Here is a 14,636-nt window from a genome sequence, read left to right on the forward strand (position 1 = left end):
TGGCAGTAACAAATCGTTAGAAAACCATGATGCATCTGCCACAATCAACTCATTCTGAAGACTAAGATGCTTAGTTCTATTTTTAAATCAACATTTCCCTAGAATTTTGTACTTTTCACCCCAAAATTGTCATTACCGAAATGCGCAGTTTAAATTCTTGGGTCACTTATAAAATGTTACTTTCGAAAAATCTAAATGATTTGAATAATACAAAATATGTTGCTGTAGTTTGTCCATAAATCATACCAATGTTACAATACTTGAAGTCATTAAACTATAATATTTATTACGTAAAAACACTGCATCTGTGTTTTTCATTACCGCAACACTTTTTGAAGTTGTTGTAAAAACTCCAATATTTTATTTCTAAATATTGTTATGATGCATCATCTAGAGGAGTAGAGAGTTAATTTAATTACTTCACTTATATGCCTTCAGAATGAGGATCTTATTATTTTTTTCTCCCCTTTTCTCCCCAATTTCTTGGTATCCAATTATTAGTAAATACTATCTTGTCTCATCGCTACAACTCCCGTACGGGCTCGGGAAAGACGAAGGTCGAAAGCCATGCGTCCTCCGAAACACAACCCAAACAAGCCGCACTGCTTCTTAACACAGAGCGCATCCAACCCGGAAGCCAGCCGCACCAATGTGTCAGAGGAAACACCGTGGACCTGAGACATTACTAAGACATGAAGGTCAGTCAAACCGGAAAATTTGAAGAACTTTGAACATTTCTTCAAGTGCAGTTGTACGACAACGACGAGACAGCCTATAGGGAGGAGGTCAGAGACCTGGCCGGGTGGTGCCAGAATAACAACCTATCCCTCAACATAACCAAGACTAAGGAGATGCACATCCCCATTCTCATCAACGGGGCAGTAGTGAAGCAGGTTGAGAGCTTCAAATTCCTTGGTGTCCACATCAACAACAAACTAGATTGGTCCAAACACACCAAGACAGTCGTGAAAAGGGCACGACAAAGCCTATTCCCCCTCAGGAAACTAAAAAGATTTGGCATGGGTCCTAAGATCCTCAATAGGTTCTACAGCTGCAACATTGAGAGCATCCTGACCGGTTGAATTACTGCCGGGCACGGCAATTGCTCGGCCTCCGACCACAAGGCACTTCAGATGATAGTGCGTACGGCCCAGTACATCACTGGGGCTAAGCTGCCTGCCATCCAGGACCTCTACACCAGGCAGTGTCAGAGGAAGGCCCTAAAAATTGTCAAAGACCCCAGCCACAGACTGTTCTCTCTACTACCGCATGGCAAGCGGTACCGGAGTGCCAAGTCTAGGACAAAAAAGGCTTCTCAACAGTTTTTACCCCCAAGCCATAAGACTCCTGAACAGGTACCAAATGGTTACCCGGACTATTTGCATTGTGTGCCCCCCCCAACCCCTCTTTTACACTGCTGCTACTCTCTGTTTATCTTATATGCATAGTCACTTTAACTATATATTCATGTACATACTACCTAAATTGGCCCGACCAACCAGTGCTCCCGCACATTGGCTAACCGGGCTATCTGCATTGTGTCCCACCACCTGCCAACCCCTCTTTTTACGCTTCTGCTACTCTCTGTTCATCATATATGCATAGTCACTTTAACGATACCTACATGTACATACTACCTCAATAAGCCTGACTAACAGGTGTATGTATATAGCCTTGTTACTCTTTTTTTCAAATGTATTTTTACTGTTGTTTTATTTCTTTACTTACCTACACACACACACTTCACCATTGGTTAGAGCCTGTAAGTAAGCATTTCACTGTAAGGTTTACTACACCTGTTGTATTAGGCGCACGTGACAAACAAACTTTGATTTGAGTTGCAAAAACCATCAAGCGCTATGATGAAAATGGCTCACATGAGGACCGCCACAGGAAAGGAAGACTCAGAGTTACCTCTGCTGCAGAGGATAAGTTCATTAGAGTTACCAGCCTCAGAAATTGCAGCCCAAATAAATGCTTCAGAGTTCAAGTAACAGACACATCTCAACATCAACTGTTCAGAGGGAAGTGCGTGAATCAGGCCTTCATGGTCGAATTGCTGCAAAGAAACCACTACTAAAGGACACCACTGAGAAGAAGAGACATGCTTAGACCGGTGGAAATCTGTCCAAATTTGAGATTTTTGGTTCCAACCGCTGTGTCTTTGTGAGACGCAGAGTAGGTGATCATCCCAATCTCCACATGTGTGATTCCCATCGTGAAGTATGGAGGAGGTGGTGTGATTGTGTGGGGGTGCTTTGCTGGTGACACTGTCGGAGAGTAAATGATTTACGCCATCCCATCTGGTTTGCACTTAGTGGGACTATCATTTGTTTTTCAACAGGATAATGACCCAACACACCTCCAGGCTGTGCTAGGGCTATTTGACCAAGAAGGAGAGTGACGGTGTGCTGCATTAGATGACCTGGCCTCCACCATCACCCGACCTCAACCCAATTGAGATGGTTTGGGATGAGTTGGACCACAGAGTGAAGGTAAAGCAGCCAACAAGTTCTCAGCATATGTGCGAACTCCTTCAAGACTGTTGGAAAAGCATTCCAGGTGAAGCTGGTTGAGAGAACGCCAAGAGTAGGCAAAACTATCAGCAAATCAAAGGGTGGCTACTTTGAAGAATCTAAAACTTTAACTTTAACTTTAACTTCTTGGTGACAGGAGGGGTCCGGATGAAATGCATGCCCAAATTCAACTGCCTGCTACTCATCCCCAGAAGATAAGATATACATATTATTGGTTTGGATAGAAAACACTCTGAAGTTTCTAAAACTGTTTGAATCATGTCTGTGAGTATAACATAACTTATTTAGCAGGCGAAACCCAGAGGACAAACCATTCAGATTTTATTTTGAGGTCACTCTCTTTTCAATGGGTTTTCATTGGGAATCCAGATTTTTAAGGGACCTTCTTGCAGTTCCTACCGCTTCCACTGGAAGTCAACAGCCTTTAGAAATTGGTTGAGGTTTTTCCTTTGTGTAATGAAGTAGCACTGTTCAGAACGAGGGTCACTTTAAGTGTACTGTTAGATAGAGGCGCGTGACCAGAAAGCTAGCTACAGTTTGTTTTCCTCTTGTATTGAACACAGATCATCCCGTCTTCAATTTTATTGATTATTTACGTAAAAAAAATACCTAAAGTTGTATTACAAAAGTAGTTTGAAATGTTTTGGCAAAGTTTACAGGTAACTTTTGAGATATTTTGGAACCGGTGTTTTTCTGGATCAAACGCGCCAAATAAATTGACATTGTGGATATATACCAACGGAATTAATCGAACAAAAAGGACCATTTGTGATGTTTATGGGACATATTGGAATGCCAACAAAATAAGCTCGTCAAAGGTAAGGCATGAATTATATTTTTATTTCTGCATTTGTGTCGCGCCTGCAGGGTTGAAATATGCTTTTCTCTCTTTGTTTACGGAGGTCCTACCCTCAGATAATAGCATCGTTTGCTTTCGCCAAAAAGCCTTTTTGAAATCTGACATGTTGGCTGGATTCACAACAAGTGTAGCTTTAATTTGGTATCTTACATGTGTGATTTCATGAAAGTTAGATTTTTATAGTATTTTATAGTATTTATTTGAATTTGGCGCACTGCATTTTCACTGGCGGGACGCTAGCGTCCCACATATCCCAGAGAGGTTTTACAGTTTTTTGGTTACTATGTGATTCCATATGTGTTATTTCATAGTTTGATGTCTTATTATTATTATTATTCTACAAAGTAGAAAATAGTACAACTAAAGAAAAACCCTTGAATGAGTAGGTGTTTCCAAACTTTTGAAAGTATATGCAAGTAATTACAGTACTTGATCTAAAATAAGGTATTTTAGTTAATTGCATTAAAATCAGTGATTTTGGGATTAACAAGTCATTTGGGATTAACAAATGACACAGTTTGATGATGTATTGGGTTAATGAATCTCTAATAGAGCTCAGTACAGTTTTTCAATGGCAAACTACCAAAACATACATTCTCATTTCAGAAACCTGCCAATCATTACCATAATGCACCAATATTTAGGACACATTAGGAAACATAAAATGTATACTTTAGTAATTTTGACTTAATCTGAAAGTGTGTATTTTGTTCTTTATCCAAATATGTGTACATAAAAATAACATGTAGGCTATACACAAGTTATTATGACAAAAACAAATATTCAGAAAAGATTGTGTTGCGGTAATGAGAAATATACACTACCGTTCAAAATTTGAGGTCACTTAGAAATTTCCTTGTTTTTGAAAGAAAAGCAAATTTTTTTGTCCATTAAAATAACATAAAATTGATCAGAAATACAGTGTAGACATTGTTAATGTTGTAAATTACTATTGTAGCTGGAAATGGCAGATTTTTGATGGGATATCTACATAGGCGTACAGAGGCCCATTATCAGCAACCATCACTCCTGTGTTCCAATGGCATGTTGTGTTAGCTAATCCAAATGTATCACTTTAAAAGTCTAATTGATCATTAGAAAACCCTTTTCAATTATGTTAGCACAGCTGAAAACTGTTGTTCTGGTTAAAGAAGCAATAAAACTGTCCTTCTTTAGACTAGTTGAGTATCTGTAGCATCAGCATTTGTGGGTTTGATTACAGGCTCAAAATGGCCAGAAACAAAAAACTTTCTTCTGAAACTCGTCAGTCTATTCTTGTTCTGAGAAATGAAGGCTATTCCATGCGATAAATTGCCAAGAAACTGAAGATCTCGTACAACGCTGTGTACTACTCCCTTCACAGAACAGCACAAACTGTGTCTAACCAGAATAGAAAGAGGAGTGAGAGGCCCCGGTGCATAACTGAGCAAGAGGACAAGTACATTAGTGTATAGTTTGAGAAACAGACGTCTCACAAGTCCTCAACTGGCAGCTTCATTAAATAGTACCCGCAAAACACCAGTCTCAAAGTCAAACGTGAAGAGGCGACTCCAGGATGTTGGCCTTGTGAAGCTGACGTCACCAACACACACACAGACACACACGTACACACAGACGCTCGGACAGAGACAGAAATAGCATACCTCCAAGGTAATACTCTCTAGGTGCATAATAAGAGTGTAAATTAAACGGCATTTTCTGATAACAGTACACAAAACACATAGCCTACCCAAGTCTCCAACCCTGTATAGGTGGATTAATCATAAACATTACTAATGAAAATCACTAATTTCAAAGAGTGGCCCTTCCCCACAATTCTAAGCATTATATATGAGGCAAGGTGCACTATTATTTATTTAATCATATAGGCCTATGCAAGTTGACACAGATTTATCAATAGCGAAATATTCAAAGTTACCCAAACCTAAATGACATTTTTCTGATTCTTTGCCCGTCTATAACAACAAATATCGGAAAAACACCTTACTGTGAACATTTGATTGAATTGACTAAATTTCAACATTTTAAGTGCCCACACAGGATTGAGTGCCCACACAGCCATGTTATCATATTCTATCACACTAACATCTGATGCCCATCTACATCTTTACATTCTACATCTTATCTGGATAATTATTTATTTAATCATATAGGCCTATGCTAGGGCTAGACATACACACATTTGAAGTATATTTTTATTTTACCTTTATTTAACTAGGCAAGTCAGTTAAGAACAAATTCTTATTTTCAATGACAGCCTAGGAACAATGGGTTAACTACCTGTTCAGGGGTAGAACGACAGATTTGTACCTTGTCAGCTCAGGGATTCGAACTTACATCCTTTCGGTTACTAGTTTGCTCTAACCACTAGGCTACCCTGCCGCCCCATATAGGCTGTGTGTATTGCTAGAATTAGGCTGGGTACTTGGTGGAATCTTGATGGAACTGACACATGTCAGAAACATCTGGTGATGCAGGGTTTTCTGAAAATTAATATGGATACTGGATAAACAACCCATCTGGCAAGATTGCATCACGTAGCTCACCCTGGACCAACTTAATTTGCCGTTTTCCATTTCAGGCTCGTGACTTCCCTGGTTTTGATTTGATGTAACTTGCTGTACAAGGTAATTATTGACTGAATCAGTATATTCCAACTGGAGTAAAGCAGTGTTCGTTATATATATATATATTATTATTTATTTTTATTTTTTTTAATATATAATTTGGTGTGTAATTAGACCTAAGTCATATTGAAAATTGCCAGAATGTGGCAAAAACTCAATGTACCCTCACTGGACACCCTGTGACTGAGAAAGAAGCAATTTTTGCATCCCAGAGCCTCTGAACCATTATCACAAACCACATAACAATCATAAACACAATATCTGAACAGAAGCCTGAACAGTACCCAACCCTACTGAGTATTATATTTCTGTATTATATCAAAGCTCCAAATAATGCAACATTGAGTCAGTATATCCACTAGTTTGTAAAAAGAGAGAAGTAAACTCACTCCCCATGATCTTCATCCCACTCCTGAACATCTCAAAGAGCTCTATTCCAGAGTCACAGGACACCATGAGCAGCTTTGTGCTGTGTCATTGCCTTGTCAATGTGACTGTCTTAGCACTATGGACCAGTCATCCTGGTATCAGAGGAATATACATGTTCAAGCCATTTCTATCCTACAGTATTTGCTTTGGGGTGAAGTTTGCTCTTTGTTTTTGGAACGAAACATGCTGTACTCACTATCTGTGACAGAAAAACAAGGTAAAGAAAGTCTGTCAAAGGGTTGTAGCAATAGCCCCATGGTAGTCCTGTATCACTAACTGCGTTCATATCACTGATGACTTACAGAAGTAGGACTACTGATGATAGCTTTGAATATTTAGAGTAGGCCCTTAGATCAATCCACATTTTGAGGTAATTAAATTACATGTGTAAAATTATTCTCATAGCTGGGCACATGATCAAATAGCATACCTTTCACGTGAGAAATTTGTCTAACTCATAATTTCTAAACAATTTTCCGAGATTTGCCACCTCAATCTCAAACAATAAAATATTATTAATAATAATATAGAATATTAAAATATTTCCCTTGTCCACCATTCATTGTGCACTACTGGAAAAGAGACAGTCCTGTCCTATTTATCAATAAAGAAAAAAAATCTAGTAAGATTGCTCCATTTCTAATAAGATGCTCCATTTCAAAGTTTAAAAAAATACACAAACGTTTCCAGGATACAGCCATGTTTTCAAAAGACACTCCTCTAATTTTAGTGATCCTTCAAACCGAAACAATTAAATAGCTATAGCAACATTAAAAGCAACACATGCACTGCATTACCAGAAGTGTGATAGGGCACAACATTACTGTCTGAATTTCCAAATATCATTCTCATATCGCACTGAAACTAGCGCCAATTTTGTGAAATATTGTGTCACGGCTACAAATTTGTGGCTCGGTTCGCAGGTTTACCTGTTGGAATAGACGCGTGCGGCACAGTCAGCGAGACAAAAAACAGAGGAGGAGAGGAGGCAGCGGCGACAGCCTCCTCAGATCAGCGCAAGATGGTGAGGAGAAAGAGACCATGCAACGGTTCTACCAGCAGTCTAGGAACACCTCCAGTGAGAGATTGAGAGGGGGGAGGATCCTGGGTCTAGAGCGCTGTGCTGTGGTGGAGGGGGACTGGACCAGCAGAATGGACCAGCAGAGGAGAAGGTGAAGGAAGGAGGTAGCAGCCCAGTAACAAGAGGTGATGTAGCAGCAGGCATACAGCGTTACGGCAGCAGCATCCTCCCTGTAGCCAGCCTGGTTGTGGGTAATCGGAACGAGACAGGCAGAGAAGCAGAGTGAAGAGGGTCTTTCTGGAGGATGCGGCCAGCGTTTAGTCCTTTGTGTGCAGTGTCAGCAGAGATTATCAAAGGAGGAGGGCAGTGAGGAAATTGGCTGCCCAGGCAGGCCATTCGGGTTGGCGTGCATGCATGCACACGTACACACCCACTCTCACACACAGGCGGACGGGATTCTCTTCAGCTGCTAAATCCGTTGTTACTGTCGAACACCGGTGACACACACGGGTATGCGTTGTCTCCCTCACCAACACACTATGCCTGTGTGCGTATTTTACACACTGCACTGCACAGCTTCCTTTCCATACCCAGGGACACCTCTCTCTCTCTTTCTGCTGCCAGTGAACAGACAGCCGGAGAACCGAGATGAGGGGGAGGGGCAGCGAGAGCTGGGGGAAGGGAGGGGCAGTGTGTTTGGAGAAAGGCTGTGCTTTTCTGTGTTAGAAAAGGGGCAGGATGGATGGGGACTTGAAGAATGAGCACCTGGCATTGGTTCCAATTTTCAATCACGGACTGTGAGTAGACCTGAGTGTGTGTGTGCGTGTGTGTTGAGGTATAGCAAGGGAAGAGAAATGGGGGTAGTGTGTGTTCTCACAGCCTTGAACAGCACAGTAATACAGTAATGGGCACAGCTGTGGAGGGCATGGACCGGACAGGACAGTGCATTTTGCAGCCAGCCATTCTACTAACAGTCACTGGCTCATGAACAAGCTACCTAATATGCAGCTGACATTCCTACTGCCAACTAGCCAATGAAAAGGAGGAGCAGGGGGTTGTGGTGCGCCACACAGCAGATTGAGATTGACGGGGCCGGAGTGGAGAGGGTCAAAAGCTTCAAATTCCTCAGCGTGCACATCACTGACGACCTGAAATGGTCCCTTCACACAGACAGTGTGGTGAAGAAGGCGCAACAGTGCCTCTTCAAATTCAGGAGACTGAAGAAATTTGGCTTGGCCCCTAAGACCATCACAAACTTCTACAGATGCACCATTGAGAGCATCCTGTCTGGCTGTATCACCGCTTGGTATGGCGATTGCACCTTCCGCAAATCGCAGGGCTCTCAAGAGGGTGGTGGGGTCAGCCGAATGCATAAGGGCACACTGCCTGCCCTCCAGAACTTAAACAGTCCCCTGTGTCACATGAAGGCAAATAAAATAATCAAGGACCCCTGTCACCCCGCTACCATCTAGAAGAAGGAGACAGTAAAGGTGCTTCAAAGCTGGGACCGAGAGACTGATTGAAGCTGTTTATCTCCCGGCCATCAGAGTGTTAAATAGTCACCACTAGCCGGCCTCCGCCCAGTGCCCTGCCCTGAACCTTAGTCACTGTTACTAGCCGGATAGCTCTCGATACTGGTCCCTTCAAACGGACACACCCCAGGGGTCTCGTTAATGCAGAGTTCTGTGTTTTTCACACAGAAAAAAAAGAGATAGAGCCTCAACTCTATAAGGTGTTGAAAGTGTTTAACAGGGATGCTGGCCCATGTTGACGCCAATGCTTCCCGCAGATTTTTTCAAGTTGGCTGGATGTCCTTTCGGTGGTGGACTATTCTTGATACACACGGGAAACTACGGAGTGTGAAAAACCCAGCAATGTTGCAGTTCTTGGCACACTCAAACCGGTGCGCCTGCCACCTACTACCATACCCCGATCAAAGGCACTGAGATCTTTTGTCTTGCCCTGTCACCCTCTGAATGGCACATATACACAATCCATGTCTAAATTGTCGCCAGGCTTAAAAATCCTTCTTTAACCGGTTCCCTCCCCTTAATCTACACTGATTGAAGTGGATTTAACAAGTGACATCAATATGGGATCATTTGGACAGAACTTGAATAATTTTTTCAAGAATAATGGGCAAAATGTTGCCCAATCCAGATGTGGAAAGCTCTTAGAGACTTACCCAGAAAGACTCACAGCTGCAATATCTGCCAAAGGTGATTCTACAAAGTATTGACTCAATGGTGTTAATACTTATGTAAACAAGATATATTTCATTTGGAATACATTTGCAAACATTTCTAAAAACCTGTTTTCACTTTGTCATTATGGGGTATTGTGTGGAGATGGGTGAGATAAAATGTTTTCATCCATTTTGAAGTCAGGCTGTAACATCAAAATGTGGAATAAGTCAAAGGGGTATGAATAGTTTCTGAAGGCACTGTATGTATGTATGTATGTATGTATGTACAGTGGGGAGAACAAGTATTTGATTTTGCAGGTTTTCCTACTTACAAAGCATGTAGAGGTCTGTAATTTTTATCATAGGTACACTTCAACTGTGAGAGACAGAATCTAAAACAAAAATCCAGAAAATCACATTGTATGATTTTTAAGTAATTAATTAGCATTTTATTGCATGACATAAGTATTTGATACATCAGAAAAGCAGAACTTAATATTTGGTCAACTTTATCAAATACTTGTTCTCCCCACTGTATGTATGTATGTATGTATGTATGTATGTATGTATGTATGTATGCATGTATGTATGTATGTATGTATGTATGCACAGTTGAAGTTGTAAGTTTACATACACTTAGGTTGGAGTCATTAAAACTTGTTTTTCAACCACTCCACAAATTTCCTGTTAACAAACTATAGTTTCGGCAAGTCAGTTAGGACATCTACTTTGTACATGACAAGTAATTTTTCCAACCATTGCTTACAGACATATTATTTCACTTATAATTCACTGTATAACAATTCCAGTGGGTCAGAAGTTTACATACACTAAGTTGACTGTGCCTTTAAACAGCTTGGAAAATTCCAGAAAATATTGTCATGGCTTTAGAAGCTTCTGATAGGCTAATTGATATCATTTGAGTCAATTGGAGGTGTACCTGTGAATGTATTTCAAGGCCTACCTTCAAACTCAGTGCCTTTTTGCTTGACATCATGGGAAAATCAAAAGAAATCAGCCAAGACCTCAGAAAAACAATTGCAGACCTCCACAATTCTGGTTCATCCTTGGGAGCAATTTCCAAAAGCTTGTACGAACAATAGTACGCAAGTACAAACACCATGAGACCAGGCAGCCGTTATACCACTCAGGAAGGAGACGCGTTCTGTCTCCTAGAGATGAACGTACTTTGGTGCGAAAAGTGCAAATCAATTCCAGAACAACAGCAAAAGACCTTGTGAAGATGCTGGAGGTAACAGGTACAAAAGTGTCTATATCCACAGTAAAACGAGTCCTATATTTACATAACCTGAAAGGACGCTCAGCAAGGAAGAAGCCGCTGCTCCAAAACCGTCATAAAAAACCCAGACTACGGTTTGCAACTGCACATGGGGACAAAGATCGTACTTTTTTGAGAAATGTCCTCTGGTCTGATGAAACAAAAATATAACTGTTTGGCCATAATGACCATCGTTATATTTGGAGGAAAAAGGGGGAGGCTTGCAAGCTGAAAAACACCATTCCAACCGTGAACCATGGTGGTGGCAGCCGACCTCAATCCTATAGAAAATTTGTGGGCAGAAGTGAAATAGCGTGTGAGAGCAAGGATGCCTACAAACTTGACTCAGTTTCACCAGCTCTGTCAGGAGGAATGGTCCAAAATTCACCCAACCTATTGTGGGAGCTTGTGAAAAGCTACTCGAAACATTTGACCCAAGTTAAACAATTGAAAGGCAATGCTACCAAATACTAATTGAGTGTATGTAAACTTCTGACCCACTGGGAATGTGATGAAAGAAATAAAAACTGAAATCTATTATTCTGACATTTAACATTCTTAAAATAAAGTGGTGATCCTAACTTACCTAAGACAGGGATTTTTTACTAGGATAAAATGTCAGGAATTGTGAAAAACTGAGTTTAAATGTATTTGGCTAAGGTGTGTGTAAACTTCCAACTTCAACTGTACATGATTCCATATGTGTTATTTCATAGTTTGGATGTCTTCACTATTATTATACAATGTAGAATATAGTAAAAATAAAGAAAAAACATTAAATGAGTAGGTGTGTCCAAACCTTTAACTGGTAATGTACATTTTGGGGGATTTGCGTGCCCATGAAAACTGTTTTCACCCCATCACATAAGGAGACACGAAATGTAGTTACACTTAATTTCTGAGATCTCTATACAAAAAAAACTGTCCAACCTCTAGAGACAGAATTCTTACAGTGTTAACGTTCAGTGTCTAATTTAACTGATATATGCTATAACGACAACTTACACTGTCATAAATGCTAGGACAGAAAAGTAATGTTTTATGTTACACGATTTTGGACAAATCCGTCAAGACACCAACCATGAGAAAGGGTTAAACATAGGTTTTAAATCAACTGGTGAATTTGATTGAATATAGCTATGTTTCCCCCTGAAATCTTAATGTAATGTAATGACATGAGAAACAGCTGTAACAAGTTGTCCAGTGTAGGAAATCCTCACTGGTACCCTAGTTTATAGAAAGACCCACGCACAAGTCATATTCTGCACTTCCAAGTTTCAGACAACTTTCAGCAGCAGCATCTTAGCAATACACATAAACTGGATAGGCATAATGCCTGTGATTTTTCAACAATCAGAGATGTCTGATCAATGTCAATAAATGAAAAAACAGCTTAATGTATACTAGGCTAGAAGGAACACTCAAACAAACCCATGAGGCATAGCTCAAGTGTAGGGGCACATAGGATTCATTTTTGAGTAATACAGAGCAAATTATCACATATCCTGTATGGTAGGATAGACAGTGATAACCTCATTGTCCCAAAACAGCCTTAAGAACATTAGCCAAGCTAATATCAAACAATGGTGACAAACTAGACAGAAACAGCAACACAGTCCAGTCCAGTCAAACATCACTCAAAAACGATTGATTCTAAGACCTCTGTTTAGAAAGAATGTGTGCTAATAACAGCACCTGAACCACCACAACTCAAGGCTACAATAGCCTACTCAAAATCTAATCTTATTGGTCACATACACGTGTTTAGCAGATGTTATTGCAGGTGTAGCGAAATGCTTGTGTTTCTATCTCCAACAGTGCAGTAATATCGAACAATATCTAACAATTTCCCAAATTATATAAGTAAAGGAATTAAGAATATATAAATATATGGACGAGCGGCACTTAGCAAGTATTTCTTCTGCCTGAGGAGTGTGCAAATCTCTGTATTTGTATCACATTTTAGCAAGGCTAGACATTGTTTTTCCTTATGATTTTTTTCAGCAGTAGTTGCAATGGGGGATGTATCACATGCATCTTTGCAGTGGACTAGGCAAATATTTATTCTGGCTGAGGAGTATGCAAATCAATGGGTCACCCCAGAGAGGGGTCATTGCAAATCAGGGGCATTGGGCAGCAATGAGGAAATGTTATCATCAAAATCTGGAGTTTATCTTTAACAGTTATCACACTTTTCTGATACCAGTGAAGAAGCAGGCTCACATCTGCTATTGAAACCAAACAGGGTGCAATGTTAGGCAAAACAGAGATTTTCATGTATATATTTTTTTACCTTTATTTAACTAGGCAAGTCAGTTAAGAACAAATTCTTATTTTCAATGGCGGCCTAGGAACAGTGGGTTAACTGCCTTGTTCAGGGGAAGAACTACAGATTTTTACCTTGTCAGCTCAGGGATTCGATCTTGCAACCTTTCGGTTACTTGTCCAAAGCTCTAACCATTAGGCTACCTGCCACCCCTGATAAAGGCCTTGGGCTAACTAAAGGCATAGGCCTACTTATTATGTAGCTGACTTCATTTATGCAATACAACTATATTGAGGCTTTGAGGCTATTCTTTGGCGGCAGGTCTAATGTTGCTAGTTTAGCCAATCAACCTACAAAAATGTAATTAATTTGTCACCAAATGAACATAAACTACTTCACTGACACACAATGTAAACACTGGCTACTCCTGAATTTCAGGAGGTATAGGTGTAACGTTAGACCCACGTGGGTTTTAAATGTGTGAAAGTAAGTGGATCTACATTAAAGTGCAATCCACAAAGCTGCTTAAAATGTCCGGAATTCTATCATTTTCAATGGCCATAATGACATTAGGCGACAACAGCTGCCATGCATGGACTGAGGTTTATTGAATACGTCGTGAAAACGTTTACCGTTTAAGATCCAAACAGAACCAACCTGAACGAAACGGGGAGGGACCTACCTGCATTTATCCAATAGAAACGTTTTCCGTTTGGAGTAAACGGTTTCTGTTGCAAAACGTTTACAAACAGACGAAACGTTTTGCAACAGAATCGCCTTAACGGATCATTTACACCCCTGATATGCATTACGTTAGCTACATTCATTGGTACAGCTGGTAGTCATGATAAGCTAACGTTAGCTAGCTAGCACACATTTAGCTAGCTAACTCTAAAAACGTTTAGCTAACATTTTAGCTAAGCTACTAGTTCGAAAAAAATGTTGTCGTGCTTTCCTTACCCGACTTCAAATATTTAATCGGTGTTAACGTGTAACTCCATATGGGTGTCTATGGTCATGGTTAACGTCTGCTGTGCTCAGGACGGAAGTTGATTGGCTAACTAGCAAGTTGCAACCTAGCCAGTCAACCTCACGCCCATACCAAAGATTTCTTATAACTAACCCAAGATAGACCACAGCCTGTCGTTTCCAATGGGGGCAAATTAACCATAGTGGGCAGAACAAACAAGGAGGTGGGCCGAGCCAGGCACTAGCTAGCGTGATCCTATTGGCATGTTCTAGCATCTATTTGCATATTTCGGTTAGGGAACTCTGAAGTGGGCGTGTGCATTAACTCAATTTGCCCTTGAACACCTTCTAAACAAGCAACTTTAAAAACTTTGGCAAAGGGTAAAGTCTACTAAACCTAGTCCACTCTCCGTAACAGAGTCTAGTTTGGGGAACAGAAAACTGTACTGAGATCAAATGTTTAA

The 14,636-nt window shown here is 40.5% G+C and overlaps 1 protein-coding gene across 4 annotated transcripts in view; it reads right to left on the reverse strand.

The window, feature by feature from the left end:
* LOC139368650 (E3 ubiquitin-protein ligase MIB2-like) overlaps positions 1-14,290 on the reverse strand; it is a 72,296-nt gene extending 58,006 nt beyond the window's left edge. For 2 of the 4 annotated variants that reach the window (XM_071107807.1, XM_071107806.1), the window contains exon 1: positions 6,413-6,532. In XM_071107807.1, coding sequence (XP_070963908.1) covers positions 6,413-6,479 — 67 coding nt within the window. In that variant the 5' untranslated portion in view covers positions 6,480-6,532. Of the gene's footprint in view, positions 1-6,412; positions 6,533-14,163 lie in introns of those variants that run through there. The other 2 variants (XM_071107808.1, XM_071107809.1) reach the window with 2 other exon arrangements.
* Between the last annotated feature and the right edge of the window lie 346 nt (positions 14,291-14,636).

Source organism: Oncorhynchus clarkii, chromosome 16, assembly GCF_045791955.1.
Source record: "Oncorhynchus clarkii lewisi isolate Uvic-CL-2024 chromosome 16, UVic_Ocla_1.0, whole genome shotgun sequence".
In the NCBI taxonomy this organism is placed as follows: domain Eukaryota; kingdom Metazoa; phylum Chordata; class Actinopteri; order Salmoniformes; family Salmonidae; genus Oncorhynchus; species Oncorhynchus clarkii.